This window comes from Geotrypetes seraphini, chromosome 9 (genome assembly GCF_902459505.1).
Source record: "Geotrypetes seraphini chromosome 9, aGeoSer1.1, whole genome shotgun sequence".
NCBI classification, from domain to species: domain Eukaryota; kingdom Metazoa; phylum Chordata; class Amphibia; order Gymnophiona; family Dermophiidae; genus Geotrypetes; species Geotrypetes seraphini.
Genome location: NC_047092.1, coordinates 156613195 through 156634137, shown reverse-complemented (window position 1 = coordinate 156634137; position 20943 = coordinate 156613195). Strand labels below are relative to the sequence as shown.

Below are 20943 nucleotides of genomic sequence, written 5' to 3'. Positions count from 1 at the left end.
AGGCTGTGTTTAAAGGTAGACTGAGCAATGTTGGGTCTAGGGGATGACGAAAGGGAAAGCAGCCGCGTTGGGTATGGAGAGGGAGAGAAAAGGAAAGCTGCTGCTTTGGGGGGGGGAGGGAAAGAATTGGACATTAGAGCTGGTGGAGTGGAGGATGGAGAGAGAGAGTTGGGCCTGAGGGGAGGGGGAGGGGAGAGAGAGAGGTGGACCTGGGGGCTGGAGGAGAGAGAGATAGGTGGACCTGGAAGCTGGAGGAGAGAGAGATAGGTGGACCTGGGGGCTTGGAGACTGGAGGGGGGAGAGAGAGAGTTGGATCTGATACCAAGAGAAAGGAAATATGGGAGACCCTCGGAAGCCTGGCCTACCTCCTTTGTGCTCAGGCGCCTTCCAAAGCTGCAGTACTTTTTCAATGTCTGGTAGCGTAGCTGAAGCCCCGTTAGCTGAAGAAATCTGCTGCCTGAGTGGCCCCCTTCCTCCTCATATTGCTTCAGGAGTGAGGCAATTGGCAGCATTCCTCCAGTCGCCATCGCTTGCACTTTCTAAGCATGCTCAGTTCATGTACAAGGAAGGTGGCTTTGGCAATGGATTTCTTCGTCTGGTAGGGCGTTGGCTTCCCCACCAGCCAAGGTATGATACCTAATGTGAGGTAGAGGGAGAGGAAATGCGTGCCCCCCTTCATGGACTACAAGCTATGCCCCGCCTTTAATCACACAATTAATCATGTGATTAACATTTTAATTGACCTGCAGTCCTATTTATAAATTTTTAAGATGTGATAGGGAAAGCCCAGCATAGATCACATTACACTTATCCAGTTAATTATAAACCAGCAATTTTTTTTGACTACGCTTCACCATTTAAATATAACCCACCCACTCTTCTCTTTGACCTGTTATCTTTTTTAGGCAGACCTTGAGTTGCACTGACAAAAGAGAACCAGTTGGCTGCAATGTAAAGATTCATATGGTTAACTCCTGAAGTAAACCAGTCAAATTGTATGAATATTAAGTCCATAAGTTATAAGGGACACAAATGCACACCCAAACTGCTTGCTAAAAAGTTTGGAGGAAGTTGCAAACACCCAGAAATCCATGCTTACTGAGTTCAGGCCCAGCTCCTATCCCCTTTTCTGCAGTAGAACAATTGGTGGTTGGCTGAGAGGCTGCTTAATTCCCTGTACTGAGCTGGGGTTATAGTAGTTCATCTGGAAAAATTATAGGCTGAGTGGAATCCCAGCTGCTTCTAAACTTTAAATAGTGAGTGCGAGGCTAGCTTGGACTTGTGCAGCGTAGGCAGTTTTGACTAAATACTTTTTCCTTCCAAAGGAAGGGGGGGGGGGATGGGAAATATTAAGAAAGAGTAGTTTCAAATTGGTAAGAAGCAACTTTTCAAAGTTTACCTAATTTTGCTGTCTCATTCGGCCTCTTTTACAAAGCAGCGCTAACGGTCCTGATGCCCATAGAGATTCAAAGGGCTTCGGGGCTGTTGCTGCGCGGCTTTGTAAAAGAGGCCGATTGTGTATGATTCAACTAAACTGGCTGCCTTTAATCTTAAGAAAACCTTGTACGGAATCTGTGAGGGGAAGATACTGAAGCTCACAGAAACATTTTTTATCCCAGGACAAGCAGGCATGATATTCTCACATGTGGGTGACGTCATCTACGGAGCCCCGGCGCGGACAGCTTTTCAAGCAAACTTGCTAGAAGTTTCAAGTTTGCACACTGCACCACGCATGTGCGTGCCTTCTGCCCACTAGAGGGCGCATCCCACCTCGTGGTCCTCAGTTCAAATTTTTCCGCGGAGCAAGAAAGCCCTGTGGATCTGAGCTCCAGTGTTTTTGCCTTCTAGCTGCCGCGTTTAGTTTGTTTATTGATCGGATTAATCGCGGTGCTGCTTTATTTTTCGTCCGTCTTACAAAAAAAAAAAAAATAATAATTGTTTTTCGTTGGGCTCCGGGGGCTCCCGGAAGCCTGAGCCGGGGAACGTCGGTCGTTCCCGGCCTTCTTCTTTTTCTCGTCGATGTCCCGTCCGGTTACGGGATTCAAGAAATGCAGCCGGTGTGAGAGACTACTCTCCATCACCGACCCTCACCGGTGGTGCATTGTCTGTCTTGGGCCCGAACATCCAACAGCCTCGTGTGATCGCTGTGCTACCTTCCAGAACAGGGCCCTCCGTCGCCGTAAGGCCAGAATGGCGGAATTGTTCGCCGTCGACGCGCCGCCCAAGGCCTCGACGTCGGCCCCGGCTTCGGCCCCGGCCTTGACCTCGGCCTCGGCGTCCTCGGGGGCCTCGGCGTCGCCTCGGCCCTCATCTTCGAAGCCGTCGTCATCGAAGCCAGCTTCGGGTAAGTCCTCTGTTCCATCCCCTTCAGCAAAGAAGCCATCCTCGAGTCAGGCCAAAGCGGGTGGGTCGACCCCGGCCCCGCATCGGACCTCGACTCCGCACACCCCGAGGGAATACTCGAGACCGAGGTCGCCCTCCAGGGAGTGTGCCCCGGACTCGGAACTCCCCACCTTCGTGGGGATTCCGGCCTTCCAGGATCTCCTTCGAGCCTTGATCTCATCGGAGCTGTCGGGAGCCCTGGAAGTGCTGCAGCGTGCTGCGGGCCCGGCGACGTCGACCTCGGCCGGGGCGCCCTCGGCCTCGGAGGCCCCGGTCTCGGCTCCCTCGACCTCGGGAGCCCCGGCCTCGGCGACCTCGGTCTCGGGTATTGCGGCCCCGTCCACCTCGGTCTCGGCCCCGCCCCGGACCTCGACCTCGGGGGAGCCTCCTGAGCGCAGTGTCCGCCCAAAAGAAAAGTTCCGCAGAGTGCGCCGACTTTCCTCCTCGGCTTCGGGATCTTCCCCGGACGCCTCGCCCTCGAGGCGACCTCGGACGAGGCGCCGATCGAGGAAGCCTAAGCGACCCCGGGGCTCGCCTCGGCGCGATCGTTCCTCGTCGTTCGGGGGCGAGGCGCTGCAGGTGTCGGAGTTGCGCCTCGATAATCCGAGGCTCCTCCGCTCACCTCGGGGAAAGTCTTCCCGCGCCGCCTCGCCGAGGAAACGGGAGAGGACCCCACGGACCCCGGGATCCTCCCCCAGGGACTCCCCTAGGAGGATGATTTCACCCTCCCCCTCGAGGGCCGTGGAGAGAGGATCCTGGGATTCAGGATCGGTTAGGAATCCTCAGTATTCCCATGAGGCCTCCCCCCGCTCCTCGGTGGGACGGTCGAGAACCCCGTCCCCCCAGGCTAGGCCGTCCTCCTTCTCATCTTTTGTCCAGGACATGGCCCAAGCCCTGGGGATTGACCTGATGGTAGGTTCCAAATATTCCAAGGAATTTCTAGAGGAACAGGACCTTCCCACTCCCCCTAGAGAGGTACCTAGACTCCCTCTCAACAGTGTCCTCCTGCAGACCTGGCTGAAGAACTTGTCGAGCCCTCTTACAGGCACGTCTGTCCCGTCAAAAATGGAATCAAAGTATAGGACGATTCCCCCGAAAGGGTTTGATAAGGCGCAGCTCTCCCACCAGTCCCTCCTGGTGGAATCTGCCCTTAAAAAATCACAGCCCTCACGGGTTTCTGCGGCGGTTCCACCCGGCAGGGAGGGGCGGACCCTGGACAAGTTTGGCCGTCGCCTCTATTCAAACACTCTGATGGCCACCAGAGTTCTAAATTACTCCTTCACCTTTTCCTCCTACTTGCGTGGGATGGTGAAGGACCTTCCTCAATATCGGAACTCGTTACCGGACTCCAAAAGAGCAGGATTCGATAAGTTTATGTCCAACCTGTCTCAATTGCGGTTGTACCTTTTCCATTCAGTGTACGACACCTTTGAGCTGGTTTCGAGGGTGTCGGCCCTCGCAGTGGCCATGCGCCGCTTGGCCTGGCTTCGCACCCTCGACATGGACCCAAACCTGCAGGAACGTCTTGCAGACCTGCCCTGTGTGGGGTCCGAGTTATTTGACGAGTCTTTGGAGGCGGCGACCAAACGGTTGTCGGAACAGGAACGCTCTTTAGCATCCCTGATCCGCCCCAAACCTAGGCCCCCGCCACAGAAACCTTTCCGGCCTCCGCCGCGCCGGTACCCCCAGAAGTCGACCCCGTCCTTCTCAAGACCGCCTCCGAGACGTTCGTCTCAACGAGGCAGAGGGGGACAAACCCAAGCCCCGGCGCAGGGCCCTTCTAAGCCCGCGCCTCCCTTTTGACGGGCTGAGCGGACGGGGCGGGTTCCCCTCCGCACCTTCACCAGAACCCCTTCCTATCGGGGGGCGTCTTCGGTCCTTCCGGAAGGCATGGACCGCGATTACCTCAGACGCTTGGGTGCTCCGGATCGTCTCCGAAGGCTACTCGCTCAATTTTGTGTCCTCACCACCGGACAGTCCCCCAAGTTTAGCCTGGTGCAACCGGTCGCAACTACCGACCCTTCTGACCGAAGCCAAAGCTCTCCTGAAGCTTCGGGCGGTCGAGCCGGTCCCCAAGGACCAGTGGGGGACGGGATTTTACTCCCGTTACTTTTTGGTCCCAAAAAAGACCGGGGACATGCGCCCCATACTCGACCTCAGGAAGCTCAACAAATGCCTGGCCAGGGAGAAATTTCGAATGCTATCTCTCCCGGTCTTGTATCCTCTCTTGGAGGAAGGGGACTGGATGTGCTCCCTCGACTTGAAGGAAGCATATACCCATGTCCCGGTGCACCCCACCTGCCGAAAATTCTTACGATTCCAGGTGGGAGACCTACACCTCCAGTACAGAGTCCTGCCCTTCGGCCTGGCCGCGTCCCCACGAGTATTCACGAAGTGCATGGTAGTAGTGGCGGCAGCCCTGAGGTCTCGCGGGCTCCACGTGTTCCCTTACCTGGACGACTGGCTCATCAAAGCCCCGACCAGGGAGGAGGTTATCTCAGCGACCCGACAGTCTATTGCCTTCCTGCAAACCCTCGGATTCGAGATAAACTTTCCAAAGTCTCAGTTGAGGCCGGCTCAGTCTCTTCAATTCATAGGTGCGGTGCTGGACACGGTGCGCCTGCGCTCCTACCTTCCGACCCAACGGTTGGAAGTCTTGGTACGGATGAGCCGCCAGGTCTCTCAACTACCAAGGGTGTCGGCCAAGCGCATGATGATGCTGCTCGGCCATATGGCCTCGACGGTACACGTCACGCCATTTGCGAGGCTGCATCTGAGGATCCCTCAGTATACACTCGCATCACAATGGCGCCAGGAGTGCGATCCGGAGTCGCGCCTCATTTCGGTGACTCCGCTTTTGCGGAAATCGCTAAGTTGGTGGACAGACTCTTCAAATCTGTCCACGGGACTAATGTTTCGCACTCCCCCATTTCGCAAGGTTCTGACCACGGACTCCTCGGACTACGCGTGGGGAGCCCACCTCGACGGTCTTCGCACACAGGGCCTGTGGTCGGCGGAGGACCGTCGCTGTCACATCAACGTGCTAGAGCTTCGGGCCATCTTCCTAGCACTTCGAGCCTTCGTTCACGTAGTACAGGACCAGGTGGTCCTCGTCCGCACGGACAACCAAGTAGCAATGTACTATGTGAACAAACAGGGGGGAACGGGGTCGTGGCCCCTCTGCTCCGAGGCCCTTCGCCTCTGGGAGTGGGCGGCCTCCCGGAACATCTTCCTCCGGGCGGTCTACATCCAGGGGGAACTGAATTGTCTGGCGGACAAACTCAGTCGACTCCTGCAACCCCACGAGTGGACTCTACACTCAGCAGTTCTGCACGAGGTCTTCGCTCGCTGGGGAACGCCACAGGTAGATCTGTTCGCCTCTCCGGAGGCACACAAACTACCACTATATTGTTCTCGGATGTACTCGCGGGATCGTCTGGAGGCGGATGCCTTCCTTCTCGATTGGGGACGGGAAGTTCCTCTATGCATTCCCTCCTTTCCCTCTGATCATGCGAACGTTGGTACACCTCAGATCGTCCACGGCCACGATGATTCTCATAGCTCCTCGGTGGCCGCGTCAGAACTGGTTCTCCCTACTGCTCCAACTCAGCGCCAGGGAACCCCTTCTTCTGCCTGTCGGTCCTTCTCTGCTATCTCAGAATCAAGGATCCATGTTACATCCCAATCTGCAGTCATTGCACCTGACAGCTTGGTTTCTTGTTCCCTGACCCCTCCGGACCTGTCTCAATCAGTGAGGGAAGTGCTGGAAGCCTCCCGCAAGATCTCGACGAGGCTTTGCTATTCGCAGAAATGGACCAGGTTTTCCACCTGGTGCTCTTCTTTCCTCCTGGACCCGGTATCGGCCCCGGTACCCTCGGTTCTGGACTACTTATTCCATTTGTCGCGCTCTGGCCTGAAAACCACTTCGGTGCGTGTCCATCTTAGTGCGATTTCCGCCTTCCACCAACACCTGGATGGACGCCCTCTGTCTCTCCATCCCTTGGTGACACGCTTCATGAAAGGATTACTCAGGGTTTGTCCCCCGCTCAAACCTCCCCCAGTCGTATGGAATTTGAATGTGGTTTTAGCTCAACTGATGAAACCACCCTTTGAGCCACTCAACAAGTCCCTCTTGAAATTTCTGACTTGGAAGGTGGTGTTTCTGATTGCCCTCACCTCCGCTAGGCGGATTGGGGAACTACAAGCCTTGGTTGCGGACCCACCCTTCACCGTATTCCATCATGACAAGGTGGTCCTCCGCACCCATCCTAAGTTTGTCCCGAAGGTTGTTTCTGATTTCCACCTCAATCAGTCCATTGTCCTTCCTGTGTTCTTCCCTAAGCCCCACTCCCATCCTGGCGAGACGGCGCTTCACACGCTTGACTGTAAGAGGGCGTTGGCATTTTACCTTCAACGCACCAAGTCCCATCGGAAGGTCCCGCAATTATTCTTGTCCTTCGATCCCAATCGATTAGGGCACCCAGTTTCCAAGCGCACTCTGTCTAACTGGTTGGCGGCGTGCATCTCCCTTTGCTATACTCAGGCTGGCCTTCCTCCCCCGGGTCGAGTCACGGGGCACAAGGTCCGAGCAATGGCAGCTTCGATAGCCTTCCTCCGTTCCACCCCGATGGAAGACATATGTAAGGCTGCCACTTGGTCTTCGGTTCATACATTCACCTCTCACTACTGTCTGGACACTCTGTCCAGGAGTGACGGCCGGTTTGGCCAGTCAGTTTTACAAAATCTGTTTTCTTAAAATTGCCATCCTCCCACCTGCCCTTTTTGGTTTGGCTTGGAGGTCACCCACATGTGAGAATATCATGCCTGCTTGTCCTGGGATAAAGCACAGTTACTTACCGTAACAGGTGTTATCCAGGGACAGCAGGCATATATTCTCACAACCCGCCCACCTCCCCGGGGATGGCTTCTAAGCTAGTTATGGAACTGAGGACCACGAGGTGGGATGCGCCCTCTAGTGGGCAGAAGGCACGCACATGCGTGGTGCAGTGTGCAAACTTGAAACTTCTAGCAAGTTTGCTTGAAAAGCTGTCCGCGCCGGGGCTCCGTAGATGACGTCACCCACATGTGAGAATATATGCCTGCTGTCCCTGGATAACACCTGTTACGGTAAGTAACTGTGCTATATTTAATGTATAGTATACCAGTTCACCTTGAGAAAACAAACAAATGCATTGATTTGCCTTTTTATTCTGATGCGTATTTCATTCATAAGCACATAAGCAATGCCTCTGCCGGGTCAGACCTGAGGTCCATCGTGCCCAGCAGTCCGCTCACGCGGCGGCCCAACAGGTCCAGAACCTGCGTAATAATCCTCTATCTATACCCCTCTATCCCCTTTTCCAACAGGAAATTGTCCAATCCTTTCTTAAACCCCAGTACTGTACTCTGCCCTATTACATCCTCTGGAAGCGCATTCCAGGTGTCCACCACCCGCTGAGTAAAGAAAAACTTCCTAGCATTTGTTTTGAATCTATCCCCTTCCAATTTTTCCGAATGCCCTCTTGTTCTTTTATGTTTTGAAAGTTTGAAGAATCTGTCTCTCTCCACTTTCTCCATGCCCTTCATGATCTTGTAGGTCTCTATCATGTCTCCTCTGAGTCTCCGCTTTTCCAGGGAGAAGAGCTCCAGCTTCTCCAATCTTTCAGTGTATGAAAGGTTTTCCATGCCCTTAATCATTCGTGTCGCTCTCCTCTGGACCCTCTCAAGTATTGCCATATCCTTCTTAAGGTGCGGTGACCAATACTGAACACAGTACTCCAGGTGCGGGCGCACCATTGCCCGATACAACGGCAGGATGACTTCTTTTGTTCTGGTCGTAATACCATTTTTAATAATACCCAACATTCTGTTCGCCTTCTTCGCGGCTGCTGCGCATTGCGTCGTTGACTTCATTGTTGTATCCACCAGTACACCCAAATCTCTTTCAAGGTTACTTCCCTCTAATACTAGTCCCCCCATTTGGTAGCTGAACATCGGGTTCTTGAGGGGTTATTATTTAGCATATCTCCTGCAGGTGTCATTGATGACATGTTAAATCTTAAAGAATACGTGACAGTGTGAATATGACATAAAGAGCCTAAAATACAGAGACGGGAAAGAAGGTACAGGGTGTAGGTGTAGTCATAGGAATAGATGTGCAACTTTTATTGAAGAAGAAAAAAAAGTTTGATACCACACGCAATAACTTTTTTTGAGGGTAAACCTGAAAGAAAATGCTAGATTAGAATCGGAAGATGAAGCCATAGAGCATTGCAAATAGTGTGCTGCCAGATGCCAGGGAGGAGGAGAGGTGCCAGCGCCGGCTGACTGCCTCTCACGGCGAGAGGCACATCCTGTAGGCAGTCAGCCTGCGCCTCTCGTCCTACCTGGCGTCTCTCCTCTTCTCCGCATCTTTTCTTTTCAGCAGCACCCCCTACTGGCATCTCAGGGCCCCGTCTGGAGGGCCTCTCCGTGCATGCATGGATGTTGACGTGATGACATCATGCCTTCGAGACACAGTCCCCAATTTAGCGTGCTGTCAGCTCGCAGAGTTTGTGAGACACTGCAATAGAGGCAGGCGATAGACTAAGCTTGATGCTTTCATTACTTCTAACAAAGAAATTTCACATTTGATTTTTCAGTATGTAGAAGGTAGAGAATGCCACGGGGAAAAAATTTGTCCCCGTCCCCGCGACTGCCGACCCTGTCCCCGCGACCAATGTCCTCGCCCCATCCCCACAACCACTGTCCCGTCCCCGCAGCATCCGTACAAGCCTCAGTACTGCAATATTTAGCTTATTCCTTCCTTATAAATCAAAGTTCTGGCTGCTGAACTGGAGAAAGAGATGTTCAGCTGGCAGGGCTTTGTTTATAAATTTTTATCAACACAACTAATATACTACTTTATCCTAAAGTAATAAAATAAATATAATTTTTTTTTCTACCTTTTGTTGTCTGGTTTCTGCTTTCCTCATCTTCTCCTCATTTATTTCCTTACATCCACTGTCTGCCTTCTCTGACTCTTCCATATGCTCTGTTACTGTGCCTCTCCCATCCATCTCTCCCTCCACTCCCACCCCCACCCCAATTGGTCTGCCACCCATCTTCTTCCCTCCACTCCCCCCATAGCCTGGAATCTCTCTCTTCCCCATTTCCCTTCAGCGTCTGTTCCTCCCCACCCCACCTTCCCCGGTTCCCTTCAGCATCTGTTCCTCTCTAGTCCACCTTCCCCAGTTCCCTTCAGCATCTGTTCCTCTCTACCCCACTTTCCCCAGTTCCCTTCAGCATCTGTTCCTCTCTAGCCCACCTTCCCCAGTTCCCTTCAGCGTCTGTTCCTCCACACCCCACCTTCTCCAGGTCCCTTCAACATCTGTTCTTTCCACCCCCACCTTTCCTCCCTTTCTCTCTCCCTGCTCCTTACCTTTGTGGCAGGCAATTTCTCTAAATATGCTTCCTACCAGCAGCCAGAGTGTTGAAATCATGTATGGCTGCAGGAAAGGTTGTCTCTGATGCAACTTCCAGTAGTGTCAGAAATTACCTTTATGGTAGCCACATGCGATTTCAACGCTCTGGCTGCTGGTAGGAAGCACATTTAGAGAAATTGCCTGCCGCGAAGGTAACGAACAGGGAGGGAGATGCTCAGGCGGCGGCAATCGGGCGGCAGCGATCAGGAGAGAGGGAGATGCTTGGGCGGCAGTGGCAACTAGCAATATGGAGGGAGTGAGCACGATTGGTGACCGCGCTGTGGAAACAAGGCCTTTCACTGCTGCACGGGGTGGTGAATGGCCTTCTCCCCATACCCGCGGCGACCAATCCTTTTCTCTCCCCCGTTTCGGCAGGTTACCCATGGCTACCCATGGGTAACAGCCACCGTGTCATTCTCTAGTGGAGGGTAATTCTATAAAACAACAAAATGCGAATAGCACCATAGGGGTTCCACAATAGAACTAAAACAGAGGAACAGGATCAGATGTGCCAGTTGTAGCTTAATAAGCATTCAAAAATCATAAAAGCAATACACAAAGGATATAAACAGTCACAAGTAACCCACAGTAAAAAACAAATATAAAATTACAAGTGACCCGACACGGGCCGTGTTTCGGCAAAACTAAAAATACCTTCCTCAGGGGTCTTAATGGGTCCTTGGCTGTCTGTCTTATACAAAAAAAAGGAACAACAGAAAAAAGTCACAAAATAGCCATAGTCTTGGTGTAGAATGGAGTGAAGCAGAGAAACCTATACCTAGAACAAGGAGGAACCCAACACAACTCCAAACACAGTGCTGCCTTCAATTTTATGTTGCTCTCTAAGATTTAATTTGCTTGCATTGATACTGCGAACCTGACATTCTTAGGACCCCTGAGGAAGATATTTACAATCGAAATACGGACCGTGTTGGATCCTCTCCTGACTCAATTCCTATGGATTTTATTTGTCATGTGTACATTAAGACAAAGGGTCTCTACGTAAAACCGACATGCTCAAACCGACAGAGTCGTGCTCCAAGCTCCCAGGCTCGAAAGTGTCGGTTTCAGCGCGTCAGTTTTATGTAGAGACCCTTTGCTTTAACCCACAAGTTCACTTTTAGGACCAGAGGAACCCCTGAAGAAGACAATTACCGTGTAGAGTCCATATGTTTCTAGAGGTTCCAGCCCTAGATGTATATATGTGGATTACTTGTTTGTCCCAATAAAGCCATCAACTTGGACATCGATTCTACACAATTTTTTGTTTTCTTGTGTGTGCTTTTTGTGGAGTGAAATGGGTCAATTTTTTTGGTTGTTCCGAGTGACTTTTATATATAAAAGTCATTAAAAATCCAAATAGTTAATAGGCTGCAATCAGGCAGCACACACAAACTTCCACCTTCCATATGCACTAGTTATGGTGCTTATTTTATTAAGAAAAGTAGGTGCTTATTTTTCTTTGCATAATACTAGTGCAAATAGCAAAACACGTGTGTGCTTTAAGGCAGGGGTGTCCCACCTGCGGCCCAGTGAAGTATTTTGTGCGGCCACGGTTGAGGGCGATGCAGTGTTTTCCTCTGTCTTGCCGGCTTCCTCCTCTGTCTTGCTGCAGCGTTTGTGCGGCCCTAGAAACATTTTTTCTGGCCAAAGTGGCCCAGAGAAGACAAAATCCCCTGCTTTAAGGTGTGATCACCTACACCTGGCTTAGAGCGGTTGTAAATGGCCACACCTAGATTGCTGGGAGTAGTGCTGTTTGACACCGTGGCTTAGAATTCCTATTGTGGTTTTGGGTTGTTGTTTTTTAACGTATTTCAAATTTTTAAGCAATTGTCTTTCTTACCATTCATGTTTATTCAGATGACGGTAGACTCCTGATGCAGGCAAACATGCCGAAACACAATTCGGGTTGCGTCCTTTCTTCATGAAACTTTTGTACGTTTTAATCTGATCAACATTGTCAAATCGAATTCAACCCCCTTCTTTGAGGGGTGTTTGGTTTGGTCATCTCTGCTCCTTTTATACTGTTTGGTTTGCGTGGTGTGGTTTGTTTTATTTTGTGATCACACCAAGATATGACCACATATGAATGCAAATGATAGAATTCTATAATTTACTTGTATACATGTACGGTACACTCTTCCCACACCTGTTCAAATTCCACCTAAGCACATGCCCACGGCAAAGTGCACGCCATCAAATCATGGCATGTACTTTCTGCTAGGTAGTATTCTGTGAGTTCATTGACTGCTATTTACATGCCATCCTACTTTCTAAAACTGGGAGGGCTCCTTATAGAATTACCCCCATAGTGCTGAATTTCATTATAATTTTGAAAAGACATGGTCTTGTATTAATGACCTCATTGTTTACGAGCAACAAAGTATGATGTCATAGTACCAGTTTTTCAGATTGGATAAAACGAAGGTTCACTGTTAGAGTACCAGATCTTCAAACTTTATCATTTTGAATGAATGAGACGGAAAATGGTCCTATACAGGGCTTTTATCAGGGGGTGCCGAGTACTGGCACCTTTTCTCTTGCCTGCTAAAAGTGACCTTTTCTCCCCAAGAATTAATGAAAGAGCCCAGACTCTGCTAACAGTTAATGGACGACCACATTCTGTACATTTTGTGGATCTAATTTTTAAGATACCCCCTCGCGCACCCTCCCCTTTACAACTCGGAATATTGACCTGTCTCTAATCTGTGTTAGAGGATGCGATATCTGTTGGCCAAAAAATTAATGAAAACCAAATCCATAACCTTCTCGGCCTCAGATTTAAGAAAATTGGACTCATGGCAATAAAAATCACTGTAAAATGAATTCTAAAAAAAATACACAGTGAAAAGTAATAATAACAAAGGAGACAGGACCTTAATATACTGCGGTTTTACATATTTTGTACCCAGGACAACAGAGTGTTAAGTGACTTGCCCAGAGCCTCAAGGAGCTGCAGCGAGAATTGAACCCAGTTCCCCACGTTCTCAGGCCACTATGCTAACCGTTAGGCTCCTCCTCCTCTCTTTTGAGATCAAGAAAATAACATTTTGATATCCTCAGTACCTCTGAGAAAAACACTCCTGATATTGCCACTAAAAGTCATCAGTGGCAGTCTGTGCTTTGCTTTTATGTATTTTTGTACAAAGAGATAAATATACAGGTGAATATGCCACATTTAAACTGAGAACATCCCGTGAACTGAGGTCTTGCCTTATTTACAAAGTGTCTGATACATATACAATGAGCAGTTAGGCTTGTGCAAATTTTTTCCATTGCAGGAGTGTAGGAATGGCATTCTAACATGTTCTTAGAAAATGAAATAAAATTTATACATTTTTTAAAAATTGGATTTTTATCTTAAAAAATACTCAAATATTCCTACCAGGAGCAAGAAGGAAAGCATGTAGAGAATGAATTTTATGGTGTGCATCACTATTCTTTCTGCCTTCTGGTTGGCCCCTTTCCTTTTGTGTCTGTATTGAATCTTGTATATTATTTGGTAATAAAATGTTGTAGTCTTTCCCCTATTTTAATCTGTAATACACTTTGAAATATTTGACATTGCGTACACATCAAATTTTAATGAAACTTGAAACTAAGCATTTCATTTCAAGCTCTCTTGTCATATATTCGTGTCCCCTGCTCTTCCTCCCTCTCTCTCCCCCCCCCCCTTTCACTCATTGTCAGCTGTGCTGCCAAGCATTTTAAAGCACAGGTGCTTTGTATAGGAACAAGTTAAGTTCCTTTGATTCTCCATCAGCTGTTTTTTAGGGGAACATCAAGAAGTTTCATATAGCAAAAATGTTAGATGAAGCTGGAGCCACCCCACCAGCAAGTCAAAGCCTCAGAGCTACAGAAACTCTCCAGCTTGGATATAGTGTGTGGTTATTTGAGGAAGGGCTGTTCGTAGTACCCAAATACAACAGTGTGACTTTAAGCAGGGTTAGATCTGAACTTTTTTTGATAGCCTGCTGATTCGCATAATACATCTGCACAAAAATTATCTTATTTTCCAATTGACTTATAAACCAAATTTTCAAATTATGTTGCTGTTACCTTAGCTTGAAGCCTACCTGTTTAGTCTTCAGTTAACATATATATCTATCTTTTTATGAGGATTTGTTAAACTGGAAGAATGAAAATGGGTCTTCGTAAGCCATTGCCAATTCACCAGTCAAACGTTTGTGTTCTGTAGTGAACAGCAATAATTGAAAGTAAGGGATATCATTGGGACGCTGGATCATCTATTGTTCTATTGTCCTTTGATACTCAATTTTTGGAAGTCAGTATGGGGAAGAATTAATAACATTTTAGAATCATCAATTCCTCTAACGTATGAGGCAGTCATTTGTGGTACAATTTTACATGTTAAGCCCCTTATAGATAAATATAAAGGTCGTCTTTTCCTTATAATGACAGGGATGGCCATCTAGATGATCACTTGAAATTGGAAGAACTGTGATTGTTCTGGTGGGCAAGTCTTTGCTCTAGTTATAGATTTGAAAGAATAAACTAAACTAAACTAAGCCTTAAGTTTATATACCGCATCATCTCCACTGAAGTGGAGCTCGGCACGGTTTACAAAGCTTAAAAAATATAAGAAGAGAAAGGAGAAAGATTTACAAGAGCATATAAATAGAGGGAAGATAAAGGGGGGAAATAATGTTATATGTTAGAGAAAAGCCAGGTTTTCAGTTGTTTGTGGAATAATTGGAGGGAGCCCAGGTTCCGCAGCGGGATAGTGAGATCGTTCCAAAGGCCCGTGATTTTGAAGAGAAGGGATGCTGAAAATTTAGGGCATGATAATATATTTAAATTAATATGGGGCCCATTGGCATCCTATGTTACCTCATTGTAATTGTTTGTTGACTGTGAGTCAGTTTGTTCTTTACTTTGGTACATATCCAGGGTGGGAGGGGGATTCTTTATGTCATAAATTAATTTTTGAATATTCATAATTGGGATGGGTGAGAAGATATCATTATTCAGAATAAGGTAGGATATTTATGATAATATATGTTTGTGTTATACTGAATGATTATTGTTTGGGTGGATGGGGGAAAATGGATGATTATGAACATGAGAAAGAAGAATGTGCTTTTATTGTATTACTATGCATTGCATTAGTTGTATTGCACTGTTGTGGGAAAGTGCGCTACACTTCTAGAACTAACGCCAACTCATTGCGTTAAAGCCCTAGCGCACCTTAATAAAAGGAGCCCTTAGTGGTACTGTCATATAATTGCCTGTGTGGGGTTGATAATGTGGTCAGTTGCTGGCTGCCCTGTTTATGATGCCAATATTTTATTTATTTAGAGCTCACGTATCCAACAGTTCTATGCGGGTAACAGTATGACACTCACAATAAAAAGTGACTAAAAATAATATTTAATCGTGAAAAATCGTGTAAAAGTGCCAGATACAACTGTGGCTGCCTTGTTGCACACACTATCTAGACCATATAAGTCTTCATCTGTTGTCAATTACTAAACTACAGTTCCCTTGGATTTGGGGGAGAGGGAGTGACGCTCACTTAAGATACATTCCTTCCCCTACAGGTGTGCTTTTTCCTCTCCTCAGTCCTTGGCCCCATTCCTTTTTCTTGTGGCACATAATCTAACCACCTTGTGAAACTTGATAGCTTGATTTCCCCCCCCCCCAAGATATTTTATTACATTTTAGTAATCAATACAGAACAGTAAAATGTACAAACAAGTTTGACAGGCATATCACAAAGTTTGCTGAGGGACAGAGCCACTAACTTTTGCCAGATACACATACAGATATATAAAGCAGACAGGATTAGTAATGGAATTCAAGTAGGATTGCAATAATAACCAGTTCTTATTGTGAGAGCGAGTAGTACCAAGCTTTTCAGCAATCACTGTTTCACATTTATGATGATGTAAAACCGATTGCCATCAGAATTGTACAGAAAGTAGCTCGGAAGATTTCCAATTAGCCAATATATGTTTTTGTGCAATTGTTATTAAAATATCAAACAGTTTTGAGTAAGAGTCATCTATGAAGATATCTAGAAGACTTGAAAATCTCTATGGAAAGTGAAATGTCCATTTGAACAGAAAAAAATATTTTCAAGAACTTTCCATGTCTGACCAAAATGCTTTGGTATATTTGCATGCATGCATCATATGTAATAACGAGCCTATTGCTTGTGAACAATCAATAGGCTCGTTATTACATATGTTTGTGTTTTATTAACATTTGATATACCGCTTAATTTTCATTTAGCCACTGAGAGGACGCCAGTGTCCAGCCCTGGAAATTTATTGAGAGGAGTAGCCTAATGGTTACTGCGATGGGCAGATTTGATTCCCACTATGCTCCTTGTGACCATGAGGAAGCCACTCTCAATTGCCCCAGGTGTAAAAACTGAGATTACAAGCCACCTAAGGACAGTGGTGGTACCTGTATGTACATGTAAAATGTAGGCTGCTTTGGTTGTACCACAGAAAGGTGGTATATCAAATAACTGAAGAAAGGAATGTATATTACTATGTGAATAAAAATGAAGAAATAAATATATATTGGAACTAGATCCTCTGTATAAATCAAGGATGAACATATTGTTTTGTAAACCGAACAATTGCAACCTGGCTTGACTGTACTCTATGTATGTTAACCGACTTGACTGTATTCTATGCAAGTTAGGTTGTCTTGAATGTATCATAGGTGTGTTACATAGAAACATAGAAGATGACGGCAGATAAGGGCCATAGCCCATCAGGTCTGCCCACTCTACTGACCCACCCCCAAGTCTACTATCCTAGGGATCCCTCTCCTGATGACAGGTTCCCTTGGCTTAACCCTCTAAGGGATCCCACATGGGCATCCCATTTGCTCTTAAATTCTTGCACGCTGTTTGCCTCAATCACCTGCACTGGGAGCTCGTTCCAAGGATCAACCACTCTCTCGGTGAAGAAATATTTCCTGGTGTCGCCATGAAATTTCCCGCCCCTGAGTTTGAGCAGATGCCCTCTTGGGGCTGAGGGTCCTTTGAGAAAGAGAATCTCTTCTTCCATCTCAATACGGCCGGTAATATACTTAAACGTCTCGATCATGTCTCCTCTCTCCCTACGTTCCTCGAGTGAGTACAGCCGCAAATTTTTCAGCCTTTCCTCGTACGATAGATCCTTGAGCCCCGAGACCATCCTGTTGGCCATCCGTTGCACCAACTCTACTCTCAGCACATCTTTTTGGTAGTGTGGCCTCCAGAATTGCACACAGTATTCCAAATGAGGTCTCACCATGGTTCTGTATAATGGCATTATGACTTCAGACTTCCGGCTGACGAAACTCCTGCAGATGCAACCTAACAACTGTCTTGCCTTAGATGAAGCCTTCTCCACATGATCAGCAGTTTTCATGTCTGCACTGATGATCACTCCCAAGTCTCATTCTGTTGAAGTTCTAGCTAAGGTCTCACCATTCAAGGTGTAAGTTCTGCATAGATTTCTGCTGCCGAGGTGCATGATCTTGCATTTCTTAGCATTGAAACCCAGCTGCCAGGTCGAGGACCAAAGCTCCAACAAATGTAGGTCCTGTGTCATACTATCGGGTGAATTGCCGTCTCTCACTATATTGCATAGTTTGGTGTCGTCAGCGAATAATGTTATCTTACCTTGAAGCCCCTGAGTTAGGCCCCATATGAATATATTGAAAAGGAGCGGGCCCAAGACTGAGCCCTGCGGTACTCCACTGGTCACCTCCGATGTTTTAGAGAGGGTACCGTTAACTACCACCCTCTGAAGTCTGCCACTCAGCCAGTCATTGACCCATGTAGTTAGTGTTTCTCCCAGCCCCATTGATTTCATCTTGCTCAACAGCCTGCGATGCGGGACACTATCGAAAGCTTTGCTGAAGTCTAGGTATACGACGTCCACGGATTCTCCCAAATCTAGCTGTTTTGTTACCCAGTCAAAGAAGCTGATGAGATTGGATTGGCAGGACCTACCCTTGGTGAATCCGTGTTGACTGGGATCCGTAGATTCTCCTCATCCAAGATTGCGTCTAATTTACGTTTGATTAGTGTTTCCATGAGTTTGCATACTATTGATGTGAGACTCACTGGTTTGTAGTTTGCAGCCTCTGCCCTGCAACCCTTTTTGTGCAGTGGAACGACATTAGCTGTATTCCAGTCTATGGGGACTCTCCCCGAACCTAGGGAGAGATTGAAGAGTCCTGATAGCGGTTCTGGCAGGACATCACGCAGCACCCTGGGGTGTAGATTGTCCGGTCCCATGGCTTTGTTCACCTTGAGTCTTGCCAGTTCGTAGTAGACGTCGTCAGGTGTGAACTCGAAATTCTGTTAACATGTAACCCGTTCTAAGCTTATTGGGGAGAACGGGATAAAAAAACGAAAGAAAGAAATAAAATAACTGTTCAGTTCCCCATGCAACTTTTCTCTTATTATCTCCTCTTAGGCAAGAATATGCAATAACCTATAATAAATGTACATTTAATGGAACTTTTGTGAAATGTTTCCCATTTGCATTGTCTAGATAATCAAATGTTCTGCTTTTCTCTGTGTTCTAGGAGGCTGCTTTGTGTAGACAACTTCCTATGGAGTCGGAGAACATGGCCCCGGCCCCGGTCCAAACCGCTGTGAACACACCTGCCATGACCCAGGACATGAGATCTGTCACAAATAATGGCTCTGATCCTTTCCTTAACAGGTGAGGCAAGTTTTCTTGCTCCTTTTTTTTTAATACCACTCGACAAATTATTTTGTCCTGAGTCTGTTTTCGTTTTTCAGCATCCTGTGTCGAGCACTGTTAGATTTGCAGTCCTGCCTTTGGGCTCCTTTTACGAAGGTGCGCTAAGCATTTTAGCACGCACACTGGATTAGCGCTGGCTATAGAGTGCGCTAGCCAAAAATCTGCCGCCTGCTCAAAAGGAGGCGGTAGCGGCTAGCGCACGTGGCAATTTAGGGTGCGCTATTCCGTGCGTTAAGGCCCTAGCGTGGCTTTGTAAAAGGAGCCCTTTGTATATTGATGATAAATCAGGAAATTAAAATCTTAGGGTTCAATACTCAAAGAAGATGAAGGTTAAATATTTTTTTTAAAAAGAACTTTTTAACTAGGCAGGAGGGACTTCTGCCTGATTAAATCATGCTGGTCAGGTGACTCCGGATTTGTGGTGCCATAGTGCTGCTGACAATCCAGGGAAGCTACTGCAGCACTGTCTAGTTAGTGCTGAGGCGGTCCAGGGATAGAGTTGGGGAAGAGCCAGGATTTACCTGTTATCAGTCTGCTAACTGGGAATGTATCCAGATAAAAGTTGGGCAGCAAAAGGGGCAGCCCTTGCTTTATCTGGGCAGTTTTCCAGAGGCCTGTCTGAATATTGGGCAGTGCATGAACTGTTTTCAGTGCTGGTGCCCAGATTAGGCCTACATTTATTCGCTGTGTCTGATTTTGCCAATCTTGTACAGGGTGGGGAGGGGAGGGGAGGGGGTAGCGGCAGGTGAGAGGGGTGTTGGCGAGAGGGGGGGGATTGTTCCTTCTGCTGCTCTCCTTGCCGGTCAATCAGCTGAGCCAGCAGAACTTGGAAAGACTTGCGGCTCAGTTGATCAGGGCAGGGAGAGCAGCCTTGATAAGGAGGGAGTAGCCTTTCCTAGCAATCTGAGCAAGCGCCAGGCACAGTTCCTTCCCCACTTTACTGGTGATTCTCCACACAAATAGCGTGCATATAATTTTCATGTCCTCTCTGAAACTCCTCCACCTATCCCCCCTAGAAACTCTCTACACCTTTGCTGATGACATCCTCATCCTCCTCGAGACAGACTTGAACCTCACTAACCTCGCTGAGAACATATCCGCATGTATAATGAACCTCCAATACTGGGCCCAATCTGTACAAATGAAACTGAATGAGTCCAAAACAAAATTACTTTGGCTCGGCCCAATATTAGATCATTTACCCTCCTCCAACCCTTTATCCTCCGGCCCCACTCTTCAGTTCGAGTTTTCAAGCAAAGTCCTGGGCATCATCATAGACTCCTCTCTCTCCTTCAATGACCACCTCAACTCCTTGGTAAAAAAATGCTTCTTTAGCCTTCATATGCTGAGGAAAGTGAGATCCTGCTTTCATCATTCTCACTTCGCTGTCCTTGTTCAATCCACCATCCTCTCTAGATTGGATTATTGCAACTCCATTTTTATAAGCCTAACTAAGAAAAACCTCCATAGACTTCAGCTAATTCAGAACGCCGCGGCTAAGCTTATTTTTGCAAAAGGCAAGTTCGACCACGTCTCTCCACTCCTGTCCAAGCTCCACTGGCTTCCAGTACACTCCAGAATCCTCTTTAAATGTGCCTGCTTAGCCTTCAAGATTCTACAAGGCATCCTTCCTCCCGTTATTCCACTCCTTTGGAACTCCTCTAACCCTAACTCCACCAGATCTTCCCAAAAACTGAAACTATCATTCCCTTCTACAAAAGGTATATCTCACACAGGAAAACTAGGAACATCCCTCCCCTTTAGAACCACAGAACTCTGGAACAACCTCACATCCCCGCTCAGAAATTCAAACTCCCTCCAATTCTTCCGCAAACACCTGAAAACTTGGCTCTTTTCAAAAATCTAACACCTCCTGCTCTCTAGGACCCTTGTCCCTCTCTTTCTTCTTGTTCCTTTCCTATAACCCTTCATTGGAGTTCCTTTCTTCCTAACTCTGTAAACCGTGCCGAGCTCTACGCTGGTGGAGATGGCGCGATATACAAACCTAAGGTTTAGTTTAGTTTAGATTATGCTGAAAATTGCCCGTAAAAGAAAAATTTGCTCACTATGGCCACTACATCGACTCGCCAGATTTTACCGGTGAGTTTTGAGAATCTGACCCTCATTCCTAGTACATTTTCAAAGAGGTCAAATTAGGATCCTGAATCCTTGGAATATTGCCCCCTTAGTATAGTAAAAATTGAAGTTTTAAAACTTGTCCCTGATGAACTTAAGATAGTTGAGACATCTGCTTCCTTTGATTCATCTTTTTTTAAGTCGGAAGGAAGGATGGCTTCAAGGCTAAATGTTAATACAGGATGAATAACTATATCCTTTAACATTAAAACATTGGTTTG

General features: G+C 47.4%; 1 protein-coding gene across 2 annotated transcripts in view; it reads left to right on the top strand.

The window, feature by feature from the left end:
- The window catches only part of WWTR1 (WW domain containing transcription regulator 1), a 194413-nt gene that overhangs the window by 164453 nt on the left and 9017 nt on the right, over positions 1–20943 (top strand). For both annotated transcript variants that reach the window (XM_033958447.1, XM_033958448.1), the window contains exon 4: positions 18405–18544. In XM_033958447.1, the coding sequence (XP_033814338.1) occupies positions 18405–18544 (140 nt within the window). The remainder of the gene's footprint in view (positions 1–18404; positions 18545–20943) is intronic.